The 27,296-nt window shown below is 44.2% G+C and overlaps 2 protein-coding genes across 2 annotated transcripts; one reads left to right on the top strand and one right to left on the bottom strand.

Annotated features, from left to right (window-relative positions):
- Positions 1-462: 462 nt before the first annotated feature.
- On the top strand, positions 463-6,618 carry LOC123079503 (probable LRR receptor-like serine/threonine-protein kinase At1g51810). Its single transcript, XM_044502277.1, has 12 exons — positions 463-729; positions 925-1,489; positions 1,777-2,267; positions 2,507-2,651; positions 2,934-3,005; positions 3,090-3,155; positions 3,232-3,312; positions 3,719-3,873; positions 3,990-4,225; positions 4,490-4,619; positions 5,635-5,694; positions 5,777-6,618. The coding sequence occupies exons 1-12, from the start codon at positions 624-626 to the stop codon at positions 6,454-6,456; spliced, it is 2,787 nt and encodes a 928-aa protein (XP_044358212.1). The 5' UTR covers positions 463-623; the 3' UTR covers positions 6,457-6,618.
- Positions 6,619-10,328: 3,710 nt separating this feature from the next.
- LOC123079502 (uncharacterized) lies at positions 10,329-11,689 on the bottom strand. Its single transcript, XM_044502276.1, has 2 exons — positions 11,374-11,689; positions 10,329-10,914 (listed from the first exon to the last, which is right to left on the bottom strand). The coding sequence occupies exons 1-2, from the start codon at positions 11,626-11,628 to the stop codon at positions 10,801-10,803; spliced, it is 369 nt and encodes a 122-aa protein (XP_044358211.1). The 5' UTR covers positions 11,629-11,689; the 3' UTR covers positions 10,329-10,800.
- Between the last annotated feature and the right edge of the window lie 15,607 nt (positions 11,690-27,296).

Below are 27,296 nucleotides of genomic sequence, written 5' to 3'. Positions count from 1 at the left end.
ATAAAAATAATAAGAATCCTATTGACATTTGAGACCGACCGGCCGGCGGACATGCGTCCTCCAAGCTCACACCCGGTCGTTCTTATATCACCCCAGCGAATCGGTCGGGCTCGCTGCAACTTGCTCCTTTCTTTTATCTGGCGACTGCAGGTCGTAATACTTGTTTTATTTGGCATGCCAGACTGGTTCAGAGAACCATCAACGTCCGTGGCTTTAGATATGGGCGACATGCAGGCCCGATTCGCCCGCCCACACAAACAATTGTGCCCGAGTTGGGACTTGGCTATCAGGCTGACGAGCGGTTCGTTGGCCGCATACGGAAGACTGCAGAGCACCGTGACATTTGGCGTGCGGCCTATCCTCCATGCCAAGTTGGATTTTCTTTTCTTTAGATGAATGCAAGTTGCATCAATTTCTATCACCACAAGGTTTACCTCCCGATGAGAAAAACATATTGTTAATCCATAGCTAAGGCCAAGTCAATCCAAACACTGAAAACACCAAATAAATCATAAAAAAAGGGATCGAGAGACTAGACCGTGTTTGTTGTCTTCTCTGCTGTATAAATTCACAAGCCATTTGCAGTTTCTTGCTTCCAAAAATTGCACAAACCGGATAGAACCATGGCAATCAGCCATTGCTCGGCAAGTACAAAACTGGCATGGATCTTGGCGCTGCTGCTCATCCTGGTTACGACGACGATTCAAGTCCACTGCCAGTCTCCTCCTGGTAATATATACAAGCCATGCCCTCCTATCTTTTTCCCTTCTTGATCCTGCACCCCTTTAAGCCCTGCTCCATCTGCACTTTACTGAAATCTTCGGAGATTATCCTGAACACCTGCATAGCCGCACAAGTCATGATCTTTGCATACATCTTAGGTTCCTGAAACACATGAGATTGATACATATTGCCGTTGTGCAGGGTTTATAAGCATTGATTGTGGATTCACAAACACTAGCGCCTACAATGACAGCATCACAGGAATACAGTTCGACCCTGACAGTCGATTTGTTGAAGGTGGCTTGAGCAACAAAATATCAGCAGAGTTTATAGCTGGTTCAGATGAGCAACAGAAAACCCTGAGGAGCTTCCCTAATGGCTCGCGGAATTGCTATACGCTGCCATCCACCACCGGTACGAAGTATATGCTGAGGGCCACATTTACTTACGGCAACTACGATGGGTTGAACAAAACTCGGGACGGCTCGCTGTTTCTGTTTGGGCTTCATATCGGCGTCAATTTCTGGGAGGCTGTGAACATGACAAATTGGGATCCATCAAGCACAATATGGAAGGAGATAATCACCGTTGCTCCAGCCAACTCGGTGTCAGTTTGTCTGATAAACTTCGGTTCAGGGACACCGTTTGTGTCTGCTCTGGAGTTGAGGCCGCTTCAAGATTTGATGTACCCTTTTGTGAATACTTCAGTGTCAATCAGCTACTTTAGAAGGATCAGATTTGGTGCCGCAACAGACTTTATCACAAGGTGAGACAGGGCTAACATCCCTAGTAATTTTGGATCTGATCTTAATAATGCCTGGCGATGGTTTTAAATTCGGCTGGCTAGCTCGGCACGATTAAAGTGATTGCTCCTTAATCCGTTTCCTGTTACCTGAAATTGCTCCTAACACAAATTAATGCAATCTCAAGGTGACAAGAAGTTGGGCTTGCTAGTTGTAATAGCTATTGTCTTTTAAGTACTGTACAAACCAAAAGGTAGTTTATTGGGCTAGCTATTTACCTGTTTTTCCTTTCTCTTTGTGTCTGATTAAGATTTTCATTGGACCCGTACGACCGGTTCTGGGAGGGCTGGCCTTTCACCTACCCTTGGATCCCCCTGAACACTAGCAGTCGAGTGAGGAGGCTACCCGGTGACAACACCTTCCAGGTACCAGAGGGTATCCTCCAGGGGGCCACAACACTAGACACAAACTACTCTTTCCTCGAGATCAGCGTGGGAGTGGGTCCCAACCTAGATGCCAAGAACCTGCAGCTTCTTCCCATCTTCCATTTTGCCGAGATCAACAGCAGCAACCCCAGCAGGAGGTTTGACATCTACAGCAACGACGAATTGCTATTCGCAGACTTCTCGCCGTCACGATTCCAGGCGGACAGCATGCACCAGAACGGGCGGTTCTTGCACAACCCTACCGCGACCTTCCGCCTGAGCAAGACACGCAGGTCGAGGCTCCCTCCGCTCATCAACGCGTTTGAGCTGTACTCGCTCGTTCGGATGGATAACCTCACCACTGACTCCGACGATGGTGAGTTCAATGTATACACTGCATGTGCATTATACGCGTATATGTGGCAGATTCACATGGTCATCATGCAGTTTATTCACTTCTGTTAAATAGATAAAACTTGGATATGAAATAACTTGCAACTAGTTAGGTTAATGTTTATAATCTTTTTAATACATATATATGAGCGCCCATAGCCAGCATATACAGCTTTCTTTATTCTGTTCATATTTGTTTCCATTGTCTTTTGGGTGTTGTAGTCAACTACATTAAGGAAGTCACGAAACACTACAATTTGGCACGAATAAACTGGAACGGAGATCCATGCTCCCCAAGAGAGTATTCCTGGGAAGGTTTGACTTGCGACTACTCTAAGAGCAACCAGAATCCAAGGATTGTCGCAGTGTAAGAACATAACCAGGACTGTACCATATTTACATTTTGGAACCTAAACATCACAATTCAATATTTTTAACCTTTGAAGCACATTACATTAGTAAGAGACACTCAGTCACATATCTTACTGGCTAATATCTAGAAAACATAGTTAATTTAGTTGAAATCTTGAAAACATATGTAATTTAGTTTAAACCTGAACCACAGAATGATACTTTAATAATCTTTAAAAAACAAGTTAGCTGAATGCTATCACTAAATTAATAGACCTATATTAGAGTTGTTTTGCAGAAATCTGTCTACCAGTGGACTGAAAGGTGGATTAGTCATATCATTCATGAACATGGTATCACTGGAAAACTTGTAAGTGGTGCCTACCACAAAATATCAATGGGCTAAATGTTATTATTTTGACATCCTTGTGACCTAAGCAGATAACATATGTAGGGATTTATCACACAACAATTTGACAGGAGCTATTCCAGACTACCAAATAAAGTCACTCAAAGTTCTGTAAGTCTCTGTGCTGAATATAATATTTGGTTGATGATATAAGTTTTAGAGAATGATTTTAACTATTATTTTACAGCGATTTGTCATATAACCAGCTTGATGGGCCAATTCCGGATTCTATTCTTCAAAGATCTCAGGCTGGTCTGCTTGACTTAAGGTTTGCATGCACTGTTGCGCAATTCCTTTTGTTTTAACTGTGTTGCACAATTTATTACCCCCTCCGATCCATATTACTTGCGCTCAAAAGAATGTATCTAGCACAGAAATACATCTAGATACATCCATTTGAGCGACAAGTAATATGGATCGGAGGGAGTGCTACCTAAAAAAAAGATCAAACCAAAAAAACAAAACTGCAAACAAACAGGGTTGAGTCTCATAGAAGAAATTCAAGGTTTAGCAACAGTCTTTGCGCATATAATAAATATGCCACACTTTACCAGACTAGAGTTACGCAAGTTTGACTTTCTCTGGCCACAGTTTAGTTAGTGTCATACTTGTGGCCTACCACACTAACATCTTATGAGTTCATTTTTCTATATGTTGTCTAATTGTGCACCTAGATTAGAAGGCAATCCCATATGCTCAAAAGTCAAAGATACGTACTGTTCAAATAAGAAGAAGAAGACATCTACGGTGCTCATCGCAGTGATAGTTCCTGTGGTACTGGTATCCCTCCTAGTAGTGATGGGCATACTCTGGAAGTTATACTGGAAAGGTAAAACAAAATTATATGCTCTAAATTTCCCTTTCATCAATGCAATAGGTGGCAGACATAAGAGAGCAGCTTTGTACCTAAACTTTCATGTTAAACACAACTTCTTGACTCTGCAGGGAAGTCGGGAGACGATGAAGATTATGCTATGTATGAAGAGGAAACTCCCCTACATATTGATATCAGACGGTTCACATACGCAGAGCTGAAACTCATAACTAACAACTTCCAATCAATCATCGGAAAAGGAGGTTTTGGTATTGTTTATCATGGCACACTGGAAAATGGTGATGAGGTAGCTGTCAAGGTGCTTATGGAGACATCAATAGCAGAGTCAACAGACTTCCTCCCTGAGGTAAAAACACAAAACCAACTAGGCCACAACATAACATTCTTCAATAGAAACTTTTTTTCTGAAACTGGAAGCTTTTATTACCGCCATCCTCTGCATCATACTAGATGCATACAGCCTCAATTATTCCAACGTTTTTTACAAGTCATCCAAAAGTAAACTATAAGTCGGCACGACATCTAAAACCATTTCCACAGTATGTATTGAATAAAATGACGCAACTGGCTTCAGCTCTAGGATGTTTGGTAACTATATCTATTGCCGCAGGTGCAAACATTGTCCAAAGTTCATCACAAGAATCTCGTGACTTTGCAAGGATATTGCCAGAACAAGAAGTGCCTTGCACTTGTTTATGATTTCATGCCCAGAGGAAATCTTCAACAGCTTCTAAAAGGAGGTTTCTCTCTTAACTTTTCTAAATGTATCTATCAAGCATAATTGACTATGTTTAACCAATCCAACTTGCAGTTTGTTATTATCACCAACTTGCATTCGGTTTCTACCGAGGCATTTGTACTTTAACTCAATAAAATTGAATGTTCAATCAAACCTAAACCTGTTCAATCTAAAAAGTAAGTTGACCAATTCAGGGTTTTACTTCTTGAGAATCCAACAACTACACGGAGACCCAGATGCCAGCAGCTTTGGTTAAGAACTTGGGGATCACCTACTTCTCAAATTTTACGAATATATTGTGCTTCACAGTATAAAAATAAATTTTGACAGGACCTAGTCATAAGTATAAAAAATAAATTCTAAAACTATTCTGGCTTTGACACGGTACTGCAGTCAGGATTTTCAAAACTGAATTTTCTTGTTAAAGGTGTAGTTTGATCGCCTAAACTGTTATTGCTGCTGCTAGTCAATACAGTTGAGTTGGTAGCCCTAATTTACTCTGTATATATAATGGACTACTAACAAGTGAGGCAACCGTAGCTGCATTCTTACAGCTGCACATTCCAAGTCTGAACCATGGCATGGTCATAGATATTTGGTTAACAAATTGGGGCTACCACAATTAAATTCTTAAGTCATAACCATGGCATGATAGTCACAAATTAGAAACATGTACATCTTTCAAAATCCAGTAAGAAAAAATAACTAAGAGATCTATACTAAAAGAATAATTCCAATATCTTGGTCCGTTTGTTAATTGGAACTGTATATAAAAATGCTCTGATAACAGAATGAAAAGCAGTGATATCAAAGTTCCTGTTTATACAGGTCTTAGATCTTAATGCAGCAGTTGATTCTATAGTTAATCATTTGTGTGTGTAACCATCATTTGTTGGCTTAAATATGTGCAAAGAGTCGATCCAAAAAAATATGTACAAGGATTGCAAAACTGGAATTTATGCTAACATGCAGGTATCAGATGGCCCTTACATTAACTTGGTACATCTTGATTGCAGGAGATGATTATAGTTTGACTTGGGAACAGCGACTTTATATTGCCCTTGATGCTGCACAAGGTCCGAATTTCAATTACGTGTTTACCTTTAAGTCGTGTACGTATGTGTGTATTCATAAAGTATGAGTTCTAATAAACTACAGGACTGGAGTATCTACACGAGTCATGCACCCCATCAATAGTGCACAGAGATGTGAAGACCCCAAACATCCTTCTGGACAAGAATCTGGTGGGGGTAATATCTGATTTTGGGCTTTCGCGAGCTTTTAACGATGCTCACACACACATATCTACTGTTGCTGCTGGCACTCTTGGCTACCTCGACCCTGAGTACCATGCAACTTTCCAACTCACTGTCAAGACAGACGTTTACAGCTTCGGAATCGTGCTCTTGGAGATCATCACCGGCCAATCTCCAGTATTTATGGACCCTCAAACCGTCCACCTACCGAATTGGGTGCGGCAAAAGATAGCTAAAGGCAGCATTCACGATGTCGTAGACAAGAGGCTGCTGGATCAGTACGATGCCAGTTCCCTGCAGGGTGCGGTGGACCTTGCCCTGAACTGCGTCGAAAACGCAGCCATCGACAGGCCCACCATGACAGAGGTTGTTTCAAGGCTCAAAACGTGGTTACCAGCGGTTTCAAGCGACAAGCAGTCTACTTCCGGGACTCCTCGACGCAAGTACTCCATGAATACCGAAATGCCAAAGCAGTTCAAGTTGATGATTTCAGGAGTAAGTGACGCGGAGAGTTCCTTCCAGTCGTCTGGCTATACCGATGGGAATGGGATGTCACAAGCAACCATCTTTTCCGGACGGTGAAAAGGAAACGCCTATCATGATATCGGTGATCATGTTACTATTACATCTTGGTTAGATAAAGTAGGGCTGCATTGTCATCGATCGTCTATATACTGCAACTTTTAGTAATTTTCGTTTTCAGTTTGTAAACATTGCTTGTGTACTACTAGTGGCTTTAAATTATGAAGCATCCTATCCCATCTGAGACCTCGGTGGTCCATTAATCAGTACGCGTACATTAAGTCCAAACAAATCCTAAGACAGGTTGTCTGCTTACACACTGCCGCTTAAGAATTCCACCTTTTATTCCCCAATCTCTCTTGCAAGGCTGTGGATTCAGACCAAAATACGCGTTTCGATCAAATCCTCTGAGCATTTCCGGAGTTTATCTAACACAGAATCATAAGCCACGGCGCGCAAGTTGGCGCAGCTAAGAAAGGACAGAAACGCAAGGATTGACATACCTAACCCTCGTCGCCCGCCGCGGGCAGCTCCTCGACTCTGCGGCGCGCTGCAATTCCTCCTCCATCTCCGCGACTGCGGCGGCGGCCTGGTGGGAGTGGGGGGCACCGGGAGATTGCTTGTTTCCTATTCTGATCAGATACGCAGCTGCAGGCTTGTCCGCCGCCAATACAACATCAATCAGATCGAGAATTGCTCATGGACGAGCAACCGGAACAATGTCCTCCACGCGATGCAACTAGCCGCCAGTTCCTTGGCCCGAGGCTTACTGCAGCAGGCGGAACGATAGCCATGTCCTCCGGCCGTCCAAACACGTCCTCTCCCTTGCATGACCGGATCGTGTTGTCACAGTCTGAAGCAGAACTACAATCGAGGAGGTCGGGAGTGGCCATGCCGGACGCGACGACATGCACCATGGACTTGCCGCCGCCGCAAGTCATGTCAACAGAAGGCCAGCAAGATGACGCGGGCGCCGATGATCGTGGAGCCGGCGAAGAGCAAACACTACAGGTGCAGCGGTCTCCCGGCTCAAATTTGAAGAAAAATCATCTTTCGCATTGCATTGTGCTAATATAAAATTTAACTGTGAATTATGTGCATCGCAGGTTAATAAAGATGGGCAAACGTTGATTGTTCCTGAAGTTGGAAAGACTTACGATTCAGAGGAAGCTGCTTATGACATGTACAACACATATGCAGGCAAAGTTGGATTTAGTATTAGAAAGAACCAGACAAAGCGTCGGCATGATGGTAGCATATATCAAAAATATATTATTTGTAGTAACGAAGGTCATCGAGAAACCGCGTCGTCGAAGGACACTACAAGGCGGGTTGCAATGCCCGTATTCAGTTTAGTGTTAGCAGAGAGGGGGTTTGGACGGTGCAAAAGGTTGTAACCGATCATAATCATTATCTTGCTAGTCCCAATAAGGTGCACAAACTGAGGTCCCAACGACGTGTTATAGAGGCGGACAAACATCTAAATGGCCAAATACGGGAAGCCGGGATGAAGTAGCGTTTTACAAAGGACCAGACAAAGTGCCATTCTCAAAGATGGATTGCAATAACGAGATTGGTCGTGAGCGCAAAAAATACTTAGAATCAAATGATTCGCAAACACTTTTGAAATACTTGAAAAATAAGCAGAGAGAGGATCCAACATTTTTTTATGCCATTCAAGTAGATGAGAAAGATGGTCGGATTGCTAATTTCTTTTGGGCAGATGGCCAGTCTATCATGGATTACGCATGTTTTGGAGATGCTGTATCATTTGACACTACGTTTCAAACTAATAAGTTTGAAATGCCTTTTGCTCCAATCCTTGGAACCAACCATCACAAGCAGACTATAATTTTTGGGGCAGCGCTGTTATTTAATGAGACCATTGAGTAATTTGTTTGGCTGTTTGAAACCTTTCTAATTGCAATGTCGGGTAAGCATCCAAGCACAATTTTCACTGATCAGGATGCGGCCATGGCAGGAGCAGTTGCATATGTGTTTCGAAATACTAGTCATCGACTTTGTCTATGGCACATTTATCTTAATGCTGCTAAACATCTCGGACATGTAATTCATAAGCATCCTGAGAAGTTTCTACCCGATTTCAAGAGATGTGTCTATGAAGATAGATCAGAGTATAAGTTCAACAAGAAGTGGTTTAAATTGTTGGACCAGTACAACCTCCAGGACAACGAATGGATGGCAAAGCTATATGAGTTGAGGGAAAAGTGGGCTGTTGTCTATCGTGACTCATTTACAGCTGATATGAACTCGACTCAAAGGAGTGAAGGTATGAATAATGTTTTCAAGCAAAGATTTCGTAGGAGACTCGGTCTCTCAGAACTCCTTGTAGTCTTCGCGAAAATGAGTTGTTTGCAGATTTTAGTTCACGCCGAAAGAACCCGATTACTTACTCATCTAAGTTGCCTTTGCTGAAGACCGCATCTGAATCATATACAAGAAGGATGTATTCAGAGTTCGAGGAAGAATTTACAGGACAATTTTCAATGTCTTGTAAATTGTTACAAACTGAGGGGTCAGTCATGACATATATGGTTACACATATGAAGAGTGAGTATGGAACAAAAGTTATATTCAATACTGAGGATAGTACCATTACATGTTGTTGCAGAAAGTACGAATCCGTAGGTATGTATGCTCTATTTAATTTGCAATTTACTAGTTTCTAATACAAATTGATGAAATATGGCATCCATATTTTGCAGGTATATTGTGCAAGCATGCTTTCAAAGTTTTCAATGTGAACGATGTTTTCATTTTGCCATCACAATATATACTAAAAAGATGGACAAAATATGCAAAGAGAGGATATTATGTTGAAAAACTAGGTACCGAGGAGGAAAGTTTGAAAACGCATGTCGCACGTGTCTCACGGAAGGCCACGTCTGTTGCATTGAAGTGTACACGATCAAAGGAACTTCTTATTGATTTTGAGAAAGTTATAGATAAGTTTGACGTACAAGCAGATAACTCTCTCAGCAAGATCGAGGAAAAATCAAATGAGGTTCCGCTAATTTCAACTACCGACACACTAAAAGGTACAATATCAAATAGAGTTCCTCAGGTGGTAAAAGGTGCAAAGAGTAAACGGTCAAAAATCTCATTTGAGAAGAAGAAAGGAAAGAAAAAGAATAGTTCTAAAAAGAAAGGTACTGGTCCTACACATTCAGCAAGCCTTTTCTATTATATACTTCTATAGTTAGTGTTCAATTTATTTTTCAATTTATTTTTCTGAAAATAGGAGACCCAAAAGATGCAGTAGGAAATAGGGATGATGGCATTCATCCACAGGAATTGATGGTAAAACATATGACTTGGATTCGGTATTACATTTTCATATTTTTCTTACATATTTGTATGAACAATTTCATATTATATCACACAGGATGTTACTACTGCTACCATTGACGTTTCTAGTATGGCTGCTCCGTTGATCCAAGGCGGATTTACTAATGCCGCAATTCCAACCTTTGCAAATGATGCGTACGGGCAACCTTCAGCCATGTATGCTCCTTTCATCCAAGGCGAATATACAAGTCTGTTGCTTGGAGTTCATCAGGATGCCACATTGTCCTCATCTGCTAAAAAGTTACATTTTGATGAATAGTATTTGGCGCAACCTACGAGTATGATCCTTTGGATGTAATTTGGTTTACCCATGATTTGTTATTGATGTACTGTAGCACACTGGATTTTGTCTTCATTTGCAATGTTTGAGTTTTTGATGAGTTTGTACGACAAGCTGCTAAAGAAGTTATAGAATTTATGAACTGCTGTATTAGAATATAAGCATTTTCCAAATTGCAGTCTAAATAGTTGTCAGATTTCATAGTAAAAATTTGAGCCTCACACTGAAGTTTAGGCCTACTTAATGACAGTAAAATATAGCAGCTTCGCTACAGTGCATAGCAAATCAGAGAAACACTCACATTTTTTTAACACATCCATCAAAATGAAGATTTTATATTATCCATATGTATTGTCAGGGAGAACAATCAGCTATAGGCTGGTACAAAGTTGTCATGAATTCAACATCACATTTGCAAGATTTGACATTCCTAGTCTAAGTCTGCTCCATTAGCAACCATTGCGTCTTCTTCAACGGTTTTTTCAGCAGTTGTGTTATTCCAACATTATACTTGAGAGCCTTTGGATAGAACGACGACGGAGTGTAGCTATTGCGCGAGTAGGTGGCCTCCAGTTCGCTCTTCGCTCCCTCATGTTGATGCCTACCACATCCTTTTACTTCGGTTAGGATTCTAGGCATCTTGCACCTGTACAAGGCATCATCCCTGTTTGAAGCACCAATGCTTTGCAGTGCCATCTTGACTGAAGCTCTTCAAGCATGCAGGGGGGAGAAGCTTATGCCTTTTTAATGTTCTACTATAACACTCTGCCAGCAGCAATCCAGTTGACTCTAGTCTTGTACAAACAGTTAAGAAGCTTTGGTTTCCTAGCCCTCCACTTCTTCAGATTGTAGCAAACAGATAATGCTACCTGGATTAATCAGAAGTCCAAGACCATGGATTAGAAATTATCCATACAAGGTAAGGTTGAAAAACAAATTCAGTACATGTAAATCATCATGTCACAAAGGAGGCACATGCTTACACAGTTACACTATCAATTGATAACTAGGTAGTACTGACTAAGGGACCGATACATATCTCTTTTCTTTCAGACTTGAGAGATTTGTTAATCATTAATCAGGATTAGAATCAAACTACAAAGCATCAGATACTTTTTTTTGAAACAAAGTTCATCCACCTCCATTTGCTTCTCTCCCGATGCAATCAACAGTGAAAGAAGCATTCAGCTCTTTTACCTCCCTGCATACAGCCATCGCTTATGATCTGTGATAGGTATATTCATTCGGCCATCTCGTCCTCGTCTAACTACTGAGTAGTTTAAGAGAAGAATTAGCAAAGCACTGCACGAGCTGGCCGGGGAAATTACCTCTTGCCGACGCAAGTTTGGGTGACTCCCAGCAGCGGCGTGGAGGCAACTCCCAGCGGCGGCGATGCGATTCCCGGTGGCGGCGCGGAGGCAACTCCCGGCGGCGGCGAGGCGATTCCCAGTGGCGGCGCTAAAGCGAATCCCGGCGGCGACGAGGCGATTCCCGACGACGGTGGCGGCGGTGGGGCTGAATCCCGGCGGCGCAGGATCTGGAGTCGGGGACTGCTCTGTTCTGTGTGGAGCCGAGCCGCGCATAGCCTACGAGTCAGACATCGCACGAAAAAGAGCCGAGGGTGGCGTGGCTGCAGCGATTGGAGCCGAGCTGCGTCTTGCGTGGGGCAAACGTGAGGAGGCCGTACGATGTCCAGCTGTACACGTGGTAGCAGATGACGTCCGGGTTGCAAAGGATGAAGTTTGCAACCGGTATGCACGGAATTTTTTCCCGTGGTGGGGACTACTAGGATCTGACGGGGCAGGGCTGAGAAATTGGATCGCCCCATTTTTCTTCTAACTTTGATCATTTGCCCCTTTGAGAATGATGGGTGGGGCCGGGACCACCTGCCATTGAAAGAAGCATGGGAAAATCATCAAACCCCAAATAAAATAGGGCAAAAGATCCAATCCCAAGGCAGGGCCACCTTGTAGGGTCCGCGAGCCGTGTCTGCCCAGCCTATAAGACAGCCCAACAGCTGTAATAATATATTTTTAGTACAGCAACTGTAATAATTTGAAGAAGTATATTTGCTTCTCTTAAAAAGTGTCATTTCTAATTGATCCTCTAATTTAACGAATATGAAAAAAGCCAAACCTTTCTAATTTTAGCTCACATAGTACATTTTAACCACATATTTACACACATATTAAATCCAAACATAAAAATTAAGGTTCACACAATTCACGAATATTATAAAGGCATAGTTTTCTTGGTGTGGGTATGAATTTCTCAGTTCTTGAAGCTAGGAATCTCTGTATCCTATTTGCATTGTGCTCCGGCTCAACAGGATCTCCATTGGAGATGCACAGAAAGTTCTAAGGCATGCCTCTCTTATCTTCAATGATCATGTTATATGCAACATGATGCAACATGTCATGATTTGCCATAGGATCTTGGGGTTCCAATACTTGGCATGGCCACGAATGATGGCAAAGTGCTTCTGAAGCACACCAAAAGCTATCTTCACATCGTTGTCGACTCTTGACGCGTTGCAAAGTGAGATATCTTGTTACCTTTAGGACGCACGGTTGTCTTGACAAATGTGACCCATGGAGGATATATGTCATCTGCGAGGTTCAATTGACAAAAGAAAAAATGAGATGAAAAAGCAAAAAAAAAACTCACCTAGGCAAAACCATCGAACACTTGCAAGGCGGAGGAGGTGTCACGGCCGCCTGACAGCGTTGAGAAGATACTAGCGGTCGATGGGGCTTCGAGATGGCGGGCGGTGGACGGTGAGGCTAGAAGGAAGAAGATTTGAACCTACTTCCAGCGACGAGATCGATGCAGAGGCGGCGTTTGAGCTCGATTTCGATGACGGAAGAAGGTGGGTAGTCGCCCGAAGCAACATTGGCGACGACGCAGCGCATGGTGAGGAGGTGGCTAGGGGCGCACCAGGATGCACGCCAAAGTCTCCCACGGCCGCCCCCTTGTTGCTCGCGCCTCTCTCTTCGATTTAGATCTAATCACACTGCTAGGCTAATTCTTCCCTGACTCTTCATGCTGGTTCCACGGAGGGTTGTGGTACTTCTAGTTTGTTATGCTTGGATATCTCGGAGGTGTCGTCTCCTTTGACACTAGATTGGGCGGATCGTTTCAGAGAAAATTCTCGCAGCTAGGTATAGCCTAGTTGCAGGAATAGGCGAGAATCATCAACTTTTCTTCCTCTTATGATGCATTGATTATTGGTGAGATCATCATTACATGTAATCTCCATAGTGTTCCTACGCATGTTCGTGCATGATATTTTGTTGTTGCGTGATGTCGCTTGAAGCTACATCGGTATTTCCCCAAAGAGGAAGGGATGATGTAGCACAGCGACGGTAGGTATTTCCCCCAGATATGAAACCAAGGTTATCGAACCAGTAGGAGAACCAAGCAACACAACGTAAACAGCCCCTGCACATAAATAACAACACCTCGCAACCCGACGTGTTAAAGGGGTTGTCAATCCCTTTCGGGTAACGGCGCCAGAAAGGCACGTGGAAAATTGTAATAGATTGACAATTGGATCACAAATAGAATAAATTGCAGCAAAGTATTTTTGGGTTTTTGGATAAATAGATCTGAAAATAAAAGGCAAATAAAATAGATCGCAAAGCAAATATAAGAGAAAGAAGACCCGGGGGCCGTAGATTTCACTAGTGGCTTCTCTCGAGAAAGATATCAAACAGTGGGTGAACAAATTACTGTTGGGCAATTGATAGAATCTCAAATAATTATGATGATATCTAGGCAATGATCAGTACATAGGCATCACGTCCAAGATTAGTAAACCGACTCCTGCCATTACTCCGCACATCGACCGTTATCCAGCATGCATCTTGTGTATTAAGTTCATGGAAAAACGGAGTAATGCAATAAGAACGATGACATGATGTAGACAAGATCTATCTATGTAGAGATAGACCCCATCGTTTTATCCTTAGTAGCAATGATACATACATGTCGTTTTCCTTTCTGTCATTGGGATCAAGCACCGTAAGATCGAACCCACTACCGGGCACCTCTTCCCATTGCAAGATAAATAGATCAAGTTGGCAACACAAAACCCAAATATCGGAGAAGAAATACGAGGCTATAAGAGATCATGCATAAAAGAGATAAAAAAAACTCAAATACTTTCATGGATATAAAAAGATAGATCTGATCATAAACTCAAAGTTCGTCGATCCCAACAAACACACCGCAAAAAGAGTTACATCATATGGATCTCCAAGAGACCATTGTATTGAGAATCAAGAGAGAGAGAGATGAAGCCATCTAGCTACTAACTACGGACCCAAAGGTCTACAAAGAACTACTCACGCATCATCGGAGAGGCACCAATGGAGGTGGTGAACCCCATCCGAGATGGTGTCTAGATTGGATCTGGTGGTTCTGGACTCTGCGGCGGCTGGATGAATATGTCGTCGACTCCCCTAGGGTTCTGGAATTTTTGGGTTATTTATAGAGCAAAGAGGCGGTCCGGGGGCACCCGAGGTGGGCACAACGCACCAGGGAGCGCCAGGGCCTCATGGCGCGCCCTGGTGGGTTGTCCCCTCCTCGGGACTCCCCCCAGGTGCAACCAGGGCCCAACTTCTTCCTTCTGGCCCATAAAAAATCTCTGTAAACTTTCGTTCCATTTGGACTCCGTTTGATATTGATTTCCTGCGATGTAAAAAACATGGAAAAAACAGGAACTGGCACTGGGCACTATGTCAATAGGTTAGTACCAAAAAATGATATAAAATGACTATAAAATGATTATAAAACATCCAAGATTGATAATAAAACAGCGTGGAACAATAAAAAATTATAGATACATTGGAGACGTATCAGCATCCCCAAGCTTAACTCCTACTCGTCCTCGAGTAGGTAAGTGATGAAAACAGAATTTTTGATGTGGAGTGTTGTTTATTATGTCATATCATATTCTTTTCTTTATAGCATGGACATTTGGACTTTTATGTGATTGTAGCGACCCGATCCCAATGGATCGAAGTCTCTGTGCTTAAGTGTCATCCCTGGATCGGTATGCTGACACACACAGTACTCGAGGAATTATAACATAGTTCAACCACACACTTATTACATCGAATGTCTCAATAAGAGTACTTATTACAATAATATGGCTGAAGGCCATCTAAATAACTCGCGGAAGCATCGAAGAATAATGAGTCCATCAACTCCACGGCAAAACTGAGTGCATGACAACGACCTATCGCACCTTACTCTTCGTCTGAAAATTCTGCAACATGATACGTTGCAGCCGTGTAGGTTAGCACATGGAATATGCTGGCAAGATAACACTATAGAGCAATGAACAGATAACAGTTGTCACTACATGCATATTTGGCTGGTGGAGGCTCTAAGTTTATCATTTGCATAAACCTAATTTTTCCCTGCAACAAAGGAATAGATTTTGTTTAACTACAAAGTTTATGACATTATTGAGAAGGTTCTTCCAACTCAATCCCAAAATAATCATTATAACCCAACAAATTCATTAAGTAAAGTGATGAGATCAAATCAATAATTCAAGTACCAGATACTCAAGATGTCCATAACCGGGAACACGGCTAACCATGATTAGTTTATACACTCTGCAGAGGTTTGCGCACTTTTCCCCACAAGACTCGATCTCCTCCATTTAATTTCTCGCACTACATGATGTTTGAGAAACGGATGACCGAGACACAGTCTTTCAGAAGCATTAACTCTTTACTCTGGGTAGACAGTACCACCTACTTTCCCCTACATCTGCTAGCCTACCACTGAAAGAGGTTACACAACATACTCAACTATGCCAGAGACCATAATGGCTTGTGGCTGCACACAGAAGTTTCTAGCATGAATAATCTTATGATCCCTTTGAGCCTGGGTGGCATTCCATAGGATGATCTCACGGGTACTCCGGGATATCCTAGGACAACACTGGATTGCTTCAGGTGCCCGCAACCAATCCACCCATATGTGTATTAAATTAGCCACCTTAAGTTTCCCTTAGTTATAAACTCTCACAACTTGCATGAATCACACATACCAATCCATGTCTACTAGCATAGCAAAGCAGTATGAGCATAACGTATATTCCCGGGGTTGATAAAAGACAATTGGTTCCTACCTCATCAACTACTAACCACAACCACATGTTTCTCAATCCTACTCATGCAATGTTTGAGGGTTGTAACTAATGCATAAAAACTGGGTAATAAAGGGATATGATCAAAGTGTAACTTGCTTTGCTGACGATCGGAAAACCCTAGAGATTCGTAGTAGCAAGCTTCCACTCCGGAAACTCTATCATAAACAAACAATAGCATACATAAGCACCCAAGCATAAGATGCAAAAGTAAAACAAAATAAAATGAATCTAAATAGAAAGTTCAAGTGAAGAGCTTCGATTTGCAAAAAGAATCAATCAAATCGGAGTTACGAAACTCAAGTTACGATCAAAAGAAGTACAAATTCAAATCTGCTTGAAACCAAATTTTCAATTTTCAAAAACATGTTCAGGTTGATTATCTGGACACAGGGGAACAAGACGAAGAATTTGGCATTGGTTTCGTTGGATTTGGATAAATGAGCAAAAAGTTATGACCGTTAAAAGATCAGGGACTAATCTGCAAAGAAAATAATCACGAATAGGTCCCTGGTCGAAATTAAACTAAAAAGAAAAATCTAACGAACGAACGTTCGCTAAAAGAAACTAACGAACGAAAACGTTCACTAACAGATCTAAGTGAGCGAACGTTCGCTAATTAAACTAACCTAATAAAATAAATCGGGTAAAAAGAAAAACCGAAAACTAAAAAAACTGGATCGGGTTTTCGACGATTTATACCGGTTCGGCGGTCGGTCGAAGAAAACCGACGGCGGCGGCGGATCGGGCGGCAGCGCGGGTAGGGTTCCGGCGGCGCGGATCGTGCGACGGCAGCGAGCTCCGGCGGCGGCGCGGGGCTAGCGGCGGGTGGCGCGGACAGCAGCGGCAGCGGCGCGGCACGATGCGGCGTCGAGTGGCGGCGGCAGGCGGCTTGGTGGAGGAGCGGGGGGGGGATGGCGGCGGCTTATAAGAGGGCCCCATTGGGGTCCGAATTGGGGAGGGGGTCGGCTGGAGGCGTCCGGCCTCAGCACGGCGGGGATGTCGGGCGGTAGCGAGGCGGCGCGCTGCTGGGCCGGCTGGGCCTTCGGCCCAGTTCGGTCCGGAACTTTTTTTTTAAATAGTGCCGCGAAGAAAAAATCCAAATAAAGTAAAAATCCTAAAAATTCCAGAAATAATTTTCACCATTCCCTCCTAATATTTGGGATAATGTGAACATTTTTCTGGACTAAATGCAATTTTTAAAAATGCATATTTTTCCCTAATTTAATAAAATTCAACCGAATAAAATTTCAAATAAAAATCAATAAAATAAATTTTTTATTCAAAATTAATTTCTAATATTTCCTAGCTGTTTTGAAGAAGTCATATTGTCTTCTCTCATTAATTTATTTATTTTGAAATAATTGGAAAAAAATTTGAATAAAAATCACTTTGATCCAATTTACCAATTTTGAAAATTCGAAAATGGATTTTTATGAAAACCTCCAACTCTCTCAATTGGTCCTTGAGTTGCTTAAGGTCTTAGGATCAAAATGTCCAAATAAAACAAATTCAAAATCCACAAATAATGAATGCATATGATGACCTAATGATTAACATCCAAATTGAAAATTGGGATGTTACAAACCTACCCCCCTTAAGATGAATCTCGCCCTCGAGATTCGGGTTGGCTAGAAAAAAGGTGTGGGTGGTCTTTTCGAAGGTCTTCTTCTCGCTCCCAGGTGGCTTGGAACTTTGCAAAACTTGATGATCTTGCTGCGTGTAACTCGGTTAGCGAACTCGAGAATCTTGACGGGTTTCTCCTCGTAGGTTAGGTCACTCTCCAACTGAATTGCTTCCAGGGGCATTGTATCTCTCAGAGGAATATCAGCCATCTCTGCATGGCACTTCTTCAACTGGGAAACGTGAAACACATCATGAACTCCTGATAATCCTTTGGGTAACTCCAACTTGTAGGCGACTTCACCCATACATTCAAAAACTTGGTATGGTCCTACAAATCGTGGTGCTAACTTTCCTTTGACTCCAAATCGTTTAACTCCTTGAAGTGGTGACACACGAAGGTATGCTCTGTCTCCGACTTCATAGGCTACCTCCTTGCGTTTAGTCTCGGCACAACTCTTCTGCCTGGACTGAGCTACCTTGAATCTATCACAAATCAACTTGACTTTCTCCTCAGACTCTCTGATTAAGTCTGGCCCGAACAATTGTCGGTCTCCAACTTCATCCCACATAGGTGGTGTCCTACACCTCCTTCCATACAAAGCTTCGAAAGGGGCCATCTTCAAACTAGCTTGGTAGCTATTGTTGTACGAGAACTCTGCGTAAGGCAAATTATCATCCCAACTAGATCCATAATCTAGCGCACAAGCTCTCAACATGTCCTCCAGAATCTGGTTGACTCTCTTGGTCTGTCCATCTGTCTGCGGATGAAAGGCTGTACTGAACTCTAGCCTGGTACCCAAAGTCTGGTGTAACTGATTCCAAAACTTCAAGGTAAACTATGTTCCTCTATCTGATACGATGGTCCTCGGAACTCCATGCAGACATACGATCCTGGTCATATATATCTTGGCCAACTTCATGCTCGTATAAGTGGTTTTCACGTGGATAAAGTGAGCCACTTTGGTCAAGCGATCAACTACTACCCAGATGGAGTCATATCCTGATCGTGTCCTGGGTAATCCGGTGATGAAATCCATGCCAAGCTTATCCCACTTCCATTCGGGTATCGGCAAAGGCTGAAGTAATCCTGCTGGCTTCTGATGCTCTGCCTTAACTCTCTGACATATGTCACATACTGCTACATACTCGGCAATAACCTTCTTCATACCTGTCCACCAGAAATGTTCCTTCAAATCTAGATACATCTTGGTGTTTCCTGGGTGAATCGAGTATGGCGAATCATGAGCTTCCTGAAGAATTAACTTCCTGATCTCTGGATCATTTGGCAGATAGATATGATCCTCAAACCATAAAGTTCCGTGTTCATCCTCACGAAAACCTTTGGCCTTTCCTTTACTCATCCTTTCCTTTATCTCCGCAATCTCCTTATCGGTCTTCTGAGCTTCTCGAATCTTTCCCGACAACATGGAATGAACTTCTAACGCTGCAAAAAAACCTCTCGGAACTATATCCTAAGAAATTCTCTGAGATCGTCGGCTAACTCCTGAGGTAATCCTCCAGTTATGAGGGTGTTAACATAACTCTTGCGGCTCAAAGAGTCTGCTACAACATTGGCCTTTCCTAGATGATAATGCAGTTTCATATCATAATCTTTTATGAGCTCCAACCATCTCCTCTGCCTGAGATTCAACTCCTTCTGCGTGAAGATGTACTTCAAACTCTTATGATCCGTGTATACATCACAACGGTTTCCAATAAGAAAATGTCTCCAGGTCTTGAGCGCATGCACTACGGCTACTAACTCCAAATCATGTGTGGCATAATTCAACTCATGAGGTCGAAGCTGACGTGAGGCATATGAAACAACTCTTCCTTCTTGCATAAGAACGCCTCCAAGTCCCTGTTGTGAAGCGTCGCAATATACTTGGAAATCCTTGCGTATATTCGGAAGAATTAGCACCGGGGCTGTAACCAAACGTTTCTTCAACTCCTGAAAACTGGCCTCACAATCCTCCGTCCATTTGAACTTAGTGTCCTTCTTCAATAACTCCGTCATGGGCTTCGCAATCTTGGAAAAATTCTCAATGAATCTCCGATAATATCATGCGAGTCCAAGAAAATTGCGTATCTCTCCAACTGAGGTGGGTGCCAACCACATGACAGACTGAACCTTTGAAGGGTCTACTGCTATACCTTCTCCAGATATAACATGTCTGAGAAATCCGACTTCCTTCAACCAAAACTCACATTTGCTAAACTTGGCACATAACTGATGTTCTCTGAGCTTCTCGAGAACCAAGCGCAAATGTTCTTTGTGTTCTTCTTCATTCTTCGAGTACACCAATATATCATCAATGAATACCACAACAAACTTATCCAAGAACTCCATGAAACTTTATTCATCATACTCATAAAGTAGGCAGGGGCGTTAGTCAAACCAAAAGACATGACCGTGTACTCATATAGCCCATACCTTGTGGTAAAAGCTGTCTTGGGTATATCCTGTTCTCGGATCTTCAGCTGGTGATATCCTGATCGAAGATCGATATTGGAGAATACTTTAGCTCCCTACAGCTGGTCAAAAAAATCGTTGATCATCGGTAGTGGGTATTTGTTCTTGATCGTCACCTCATTCAATGCATGATAATCAACAACCATTCTCAAGGATCCATCCTTTTTCTCAACTAAGAGCACTGGGGCTCCCCACGGTGATGAACTTGGTCGAATATAACCTTTCTCCAATAACTCCTTAATCTACTTCTTAATTTCCTCCAGATCATTTGCGGGCATCCGATACGGTCTCTTCGATATTGGTCCGGTGCCTGGCAATAGCTCTATCAAGAAATTCTATATCCCGGTCTGGTGGCATGCGTGGTAATTCCTCCGGGAATACATTGGGATAATCCTTCACAACTGACACTTCCTCCTGAACAACTCCCGAAAGTGAATTTACTTGGGTCCTCCTTGGCGCATGCCTAGACACATACTTGATCCGTTGTCCCTCTGGGGTGGTGAGAAGAATTGACTTACTAGCACAATCGATGTTTCCTCCATACTTCGATAACCAATCCATGCCTAATATTATATCCAATCCTTGTGATTCCAAAATAATGAGATCTGAGGGGAAACCATGTTTACCTATGGTCAATGGTAACTGGCAACACCATCAGCTAGCCATATATTCCGCTCCTGGTGAGCTTACTAACATGGGTGACCTAAGGGCTGTGGTTTCCAACTCAAACTTATCCACAAATCCCCTTGATATGTATGAATGAGATGCACCAGTGTCAAAAAGAACAAGGGTTGTAAATGACTTAATCAAAAACTTACCAATAATTGCGTTAGGCTGCTCTTCAACTTCCTCCATGTTGACGTGGTTCACCTGACCTCTGGTAAAGGGGTTTGGCTTCTTCCCTAAGCTTCCATTTCCATTACCATTCTTTGGTTCAGGACACTCGGTGGCGTAGTGTCCAGTCTTCCCGCACTTGAAACAGGTAATGTGACTCAGATCCTTCTTGGCGGGTGTAGTGGGGTTGGAACGGTTCTAACTGCTAGTTCCTCCATTCCCATTCCCATTCTTGGGGCCACTGTGGTTGTGTGCATTTCCTCCATTGTGGGAATGGCCTCCATGGTTATGTCCTCCATGGGTATGAGTGTGTCCTCCCGAGTACGGGGAATAGCGAGGCTTCTGCTGAGCTCCAGAGTTGTACTTCCTGAAGGAAATATGCCCTAGAAGCAATAATAAAGTTGTCATTTATATTTCCTTATATCATGATAAATTTTTATTATTCATGCTAGAATTGTATTAACCGGAAACTTAGTACATGTGTGAATACATAGAGAAAACAGAGTGTCCCTAGTATGCCTCTACTTGACTAGCTCGTTAATCAAAGATGGTTATGTTTCCTGACCATAGACATGTGTTGTCATTTGATGAACATGATCACATCATTAGAGAATGATGTGATGGACAAGACCCATCCATTAGCTTAGCATTATGATCGTCGAGTTTTATTGCTATTGCTTTCTTCATGACTTATACATGTTCCTCTGACTATGAGATTATGCAACTCCCGAATATCGGAGGAACACCTTGTGTGCTATCAAACGTCACAACGTAACTGGGTGATTATAAAGATGCTCTACAGGTGTCTCCGATGGTGTTTGTTGAGTTGGCATAGATCAAGATTAGGATTTGTCACTCTGTGTATCGGAGAGGTATCTCTGGGCCCTCTCGATAATGCTCATCACTATAAGCCTTGCAAGCAATGTGACTAATGAGTTAGTTGCGGGATGATGCATTACGGAATGAGTAAATAGACTTGCCGGTAACGAGATTGAACTAGGTATGATGATACCGACGATCGAATCTCGGGCAAGTAACATACCGATGACAAAGGGAACAACGTATGTTGTTATGCGGTTTGACCGATAAAGATCTTCGTAGAATATGTAGGAACCAATATGAGCATCCAGGTTCCGCTATTGGTTATTGACCAGAGATGAGTCTCGGTCATGTCTACATAGTTCTCGAACCCGTAGGGTCCGCACGCTTAACGTTCGATGACGATTTGTATTATGAGCTATGTGATTTGATGTACCAAAGGTTGTTCAGAGTCCCAGATGAGATCACGGACATGACATGGAGTCTCGAATTGGTCGAGACGTAAAGATCGATATATTGGAAGGCTATATTCGGACATCGGAAAGGTTCCGAGTGATTCGGGTATTTTTCGGAGTACCGGAGAGTTACGGGAATTCGTCGGGGGAAGTAGTGGGCCTTAATGAGCCATACGAGAAAGGAGAGAAGGGCCTCAAGGGGTGGCCCCCCCATGGGCTGGTCCAAATTGGACTAGGAAGGGGCGGCGGCCCCTCCTTCCTTTTCCCCTCCTCCTCCTTCCCTCCTCCTCCTACTAGGAATAGGAAAGAGGAGGGGAATCCTACTTGGACTGGGGAGTCCTAGTAGGATTCCCCACACCTGGCGCGCCTGTTGGGGAACGTAGTAAGTTCAAAACATTTCCTACGCACACACAAGATCATGGTGATGCATAGCAACGAGAGGGGAGAGTGTTTTCTACGTACCCTCGTAGACTGTAAGCGGAAGCGTTATGACAACGCGGTTGATGTAGCCGTACGTCTTCATGATCGACCTATCCTAGCACCGAAGATACGACACCTCTGCGATCTGCACACGTTCGGCTCGGTGACGTCCCACGAACTCACGATCCAGCAGAGTGTCGAGGGAGAGCTTCGTCAGCACGACGGCGTGGTGACGGTGATGATGAAGTTACCAGCGCAGGGCTTCGCCTAAGCACTACAACGATATGACCGAGGTGGATTATGGTGGAGGGGGCACCGCGCACGGCTAAGAACATTGTCTGTTGTGTGTTCTAGGGTGCCCCTGCCCCCGTATATAAATGAGCAAGGGGGAGGCTGGCCGGCCTTGGGGCGCGCCAATGAGGGGGAGGAGTCCTCCTCCTAGTAGGAGTAGGACTCCCCCTTTCCTAGTCCAACTAGGAGGAGGAAGGGGGAAGGAAGGAGAGGGAGAGGGAGAGGGAAAGAGGGGTCGCGCCCCCCTCCCCTAGTCCAATTCAGACTCCCCTTGGGGGGTGCCACCTCCTGGGCTGCTGCCCTCTCTCTCCCCTAAGGCCCACTAAGGCCCAATACTTCCCCGAGGGGGTTCCGGTAACCCCTCCGGCACTCCGGTTTTCTGCGAAATCACCCGGAACACTTCCGGTGTCCGAATATAGTCGTCCAATATATCGACCTTTATATCTTGACCATTTTGAGACTCCTCGTCATGTCCGTGATCATATCCGGGACTCCGAACTACCTTCGGTACATCAAAACACATAAACTCATAATACCGATTGTCACCGAACTTTAAGCGTGCGGACCCTACGGGTTCGAGAACTATGTAGACATGACCGAGACTCATCTCCGGTCAATAACCAATAGCGGAACCTGGATGCTCATATTGGTTCCTAAATATTCTATGAAGATCTTTATCGGTCAAACCGCATAACAACATACGTTGTTCTCTTTGTCATCGGTATGTTACTTGCCCGAGATTCGATTGTCGGTATCTCAATACCTAGTTCAATCTCGTTACCGACAAGTCTCTTTACTCGTTCTGTAATGCATCATCCCGTAACTAACTCATTAGTTACATTGCTTGCAAGGCTTATAGTGATGTGCATTACCGAGAGGGCCCAGAGATACCTCTCCGACAATCGGAGTGACAAATCCTAATCTCGATCTATGCTAACTCAACAAGTACCATCGGAGACACCTGTAGATCACCTTTATAATCACCCAGTTACGTTGTTACGTTTGGTAGTTGAGGGAGTCCTGGACTAAGGGGTCCTCGGGCGTCCGGCCTGTTATTCGTTGGGCCGGACTGATGGGCTGTGAAGACATGAAGGCCGAAGACTATACCCGTGTCCGGAGTGGACTCTACTTGGCGTGGAAGGCAAGCTAGGCGATCGACTATGAAGATTCCCTCTTATGTAACCGACCCCATGTAACCCTAGATCTCTCTGGTGCCTATATAAACCGGAGAGCATAGTCCGGATAGGGACAGATTCATTACCATATACACATAGGCTAGGCTCCTAGGGTTTAGCCATTACGATCTCGTGGTAGATCAACTCTTGTAATACTCATATTCATCAAGATCAATCAAGGAGGAAGTACGGTATTACCTCCATAGAGAGGGCTCAAACCTGGGTAAACATCGTGTCCCCCGTCTCCTGTTACCATCGATCCTAGTCGCACAGTTCGGGACCCCCTACCCGAGATCCGCTAGTTTTGACACCGACATTGGTGCTTTCATTGAGAGTTCCTATGTGCCGTCGACGAGAGGTTCGATGGCCCCTCCAATCGTCGATAATGACGCTGTCCAAGGAGAAACCTTCCTCCCCGGACAGATTTTTGTGTTCGGCGGCTTCGTACTGTGGGCCAACTCGCTTGGCCATCTGGAGCAGATCGATAGCTACGCCCCTGGCCATCAGGCCGGATTGGGAAGCTTGAATTACGTTGCGGATATCCGTGGAGATTCGATCTTCGATGGATTTGAGACCGCGGCGATCGCTCCCCCTCTCTCCGATGAACGTGACTTAAATCTGTCATCGGAGCACACCCAGGAGATGGATCCTGTTGCTGCAACGGCCTCAGAACCGAAGCAGATCATACCCTCCGAGGCCAAAAAGTCCGCGGCGTTGGAGCCGCACACAAACTCGACATCCTGCAATGCTTGCGCCAATGGAACTCCGGACTCGTCCCCAGCTATACGTTCCGGATCAGGTACGCCTGCGGACACCGAGCTGGATCGGTTATCCTCTAGATCAAAATCAAGAACTTTATCAAGGATAAATTCTGGAAGATCCTTAGTTATACGTTTCATTTCTTCATAACCCACAAGAAAACTAAGTTCATTATGATGTGCTGTGACGCCCCCGATTTGACCGTACACTAATCATGCACGCAAATGTGTACGATCATGATCAGGGACTCACGGGAAGATATCACAACACAACTCTAAAACATAAGTAAGTCATACAAGCATTATAATACAAGCCAGGGGCCTCGAGGGCTCGAATACAAGTGCTCGATCATAGACGAGTCAGCGGAAGCAACAATATCTGAGTACAGACATAAGTTAAACAAGTTTGCCTTAAGAAGGCTAGCACAAAAGTAGCAACGATCGAAAAGGCAAGGCCTCCTGCCTGGGACCTCCTAACTACTCCTGGTCGTCGTCAGCGGCCTGCACGTAGTAGTAGGCACCTCCAGTGCCGTGGGAGTCGTCGTCGACAGTGGCGTCTGGCTCCTGGACTCCAACATCTGGTTGCGACAACCAGATAGAAAGGAAAGGGGGAAAAGGAGGGAGAGAAGCAACCGTGAGTACTCATCCAAAGTACTCGCAAGCAAGGAGCTACACTACATATGCATGGGTATATGAGTAAAGAGGCATATCAGTGGACTGAACTGCAGAATGCTGGAATAAGAGGGGGATAGCTAGTCCTGTCGAAGACTAAGCTTCTGGACATCTCCATCTTGCAGCATGTAGAAGAGAGTAGATTGAAGTCCTCCAAGTAGCATCGCATAGCATAATCCTACCCGGCAATCCCCTCCTCGTCGCCCTGTTAGAGAGCGATCACCGGGTTGTATCTGGCAGTATCCAGTTCTAGTTGTCATAAGCTCAAGGTACAACTCCGGGTCGTCCTTTTACCGAGGGACACGGCTATTCGAATAGATAAACTTCCCTGCAGGGGTGCACCACATAACCCAACACGCTCGATCCCAATTGGCCGGACACACTTTTCTGGGTCATGCCCGGCCTCGTAAGATCAACACGTCGCAGCCCCACCTAGGCTCAACAGAGAGGTCAGCACGCCGGTCTAAACCTATGCGCGCAGGGGTCTGGGCCCATCGCCCTAAGCACACCTGCACGTTGCGAACGCGGCCGCGAGCAGACCTAGCAACCCACACGATCACGGCGGTTACGTCAAAGCGGTCCAACACGGCGCGCGCCACTCAGTCGCTGACGTCAAAAGAGCTTCGGCTGATACCACGACGTCGGGATACCCATAACTACTCCCACGTAGATGGTTAGTGCGTATAGACCAAATGGCCAGACTCAGATCAAATACCAAGATCTCGTTAAGCGTGTTAAGTATCCGCGAACGCCGACCAGGGCCAGGCCCACCTCTTACCTAGGCGGTCTCAACCTGCCCTGTCGCTCCGCCGCAAAGATCCACTTGCGGGTACTCCTACGAGCCGACCCGACTTTAGTCATCACATGTGTCATGTATATAGTATATAAGTATATGCCCGTGATCACCGCCCAGGTGATCACGGCCCGATAGTATAGCACAGCAGACGGACAAGAATGTAGGGCCACTGATGGAAATCTAGCATCCTAGACTAAGCATGTAGGATTGCAGGTAAAGGTGTCAACAGTAGTAGCAAGGATAGGCTATGCATCAGAATAGGATATCGAAAAGCAGTAACATGCTACACTACTCTAATGCAAGCAGTAGAGATTAGAGTAGGCGATATCTGGTGATCAAAGGGGGGGCTTGCCTGGTTGCTCTGGCAAGTAGGAGGGGTCGTCGACTCCGTAGTCGAACTGGGCAGCAGCAGTGTCGGTCTCGTAGTCTACCGGAGAGAAGAGGGGGAAGAAACAGTAAATACAATGCAAACATAAGCAAGACGATGCGTGACAAGACAATGAGCGGTGCTAGGGGTGCCCTAACGCGACAGTAGGTGGTACCGGTGAAGGGGGGGAACATCCGGGAGGTATTCCCGATGTTTCGCGTTTTCGGACAGACGGACCGGAGGGGGAAAGTTGCTAGTTCGATAGGTTAGGGAGGTGTGGTGGACGAACGGACTGCGTATTCGGATTCGTCTCGTCGTTCTGAGCAACTTTCATATAGAAAACATTTTCATCCGAGTTACGGTTTAAAAGATATGAATTTTCAAAGTTTATTTGAATTT

The sequence above is a fragment of the Triticum aestivum genome, chromosome 3D (genome assembly GCF_018294505.1).
Source record: "Triticum aestivum cultivar Chinese Spring chromosome 3D, IWGSC CS RefSeq v2.1, whole genome shotgun sequence".
NCBI classification, from domain to species: Eukaryota; Viridiplantae; Streptophyta; class Magnoliopsida; order Poales; family Poaceae; genus Triticum; species Triticum aestivum.
The sequence above is the reverse complement of the archived record's forward strand: the minus strand, read 5'-3'. Positions and strand labels throughout refer to the sequence as shown.

Bases quoted from the DNA above. Each gene is read 5' to 3' on its own strand.
- LOC123079503 (XM_044502277.1), top strand. From the start codon at position 624: ATGGCAATCAGCCATTGCTCGGCAAGTACAAAACTGGCATGGATCTTG. The intron at 3,313-3,718 runs GTTTGCATGCAC...TTGTGCACCTAG, and splicing joins GCTGGTCTGCTTGACTTAAG to ATTAGAAGGCAATCCCATAT. The intron at 3,874-3,989 runs GTAAAACAAAAT...TTGACTCTGCAG, and splicing joins CTGGAAGTTATACTGGAAAG to GGAAGTCGGGAGACGATGAA.
- LOC123079502 (XM_044502276.1), bottom strand. From the start codon at position 11,628: ATGCGCGGCTCGGCTCCACACAGAACAGAGCAGTCCCCGACTCCAGAT. The intron at 10,915-11,373 runs GTAATTTCCCCG...TGATTAATCCAG, and splicing joins CAAACTTGCGTCGGCAAGAG to GTAGCATTATCTGTTTGCTA.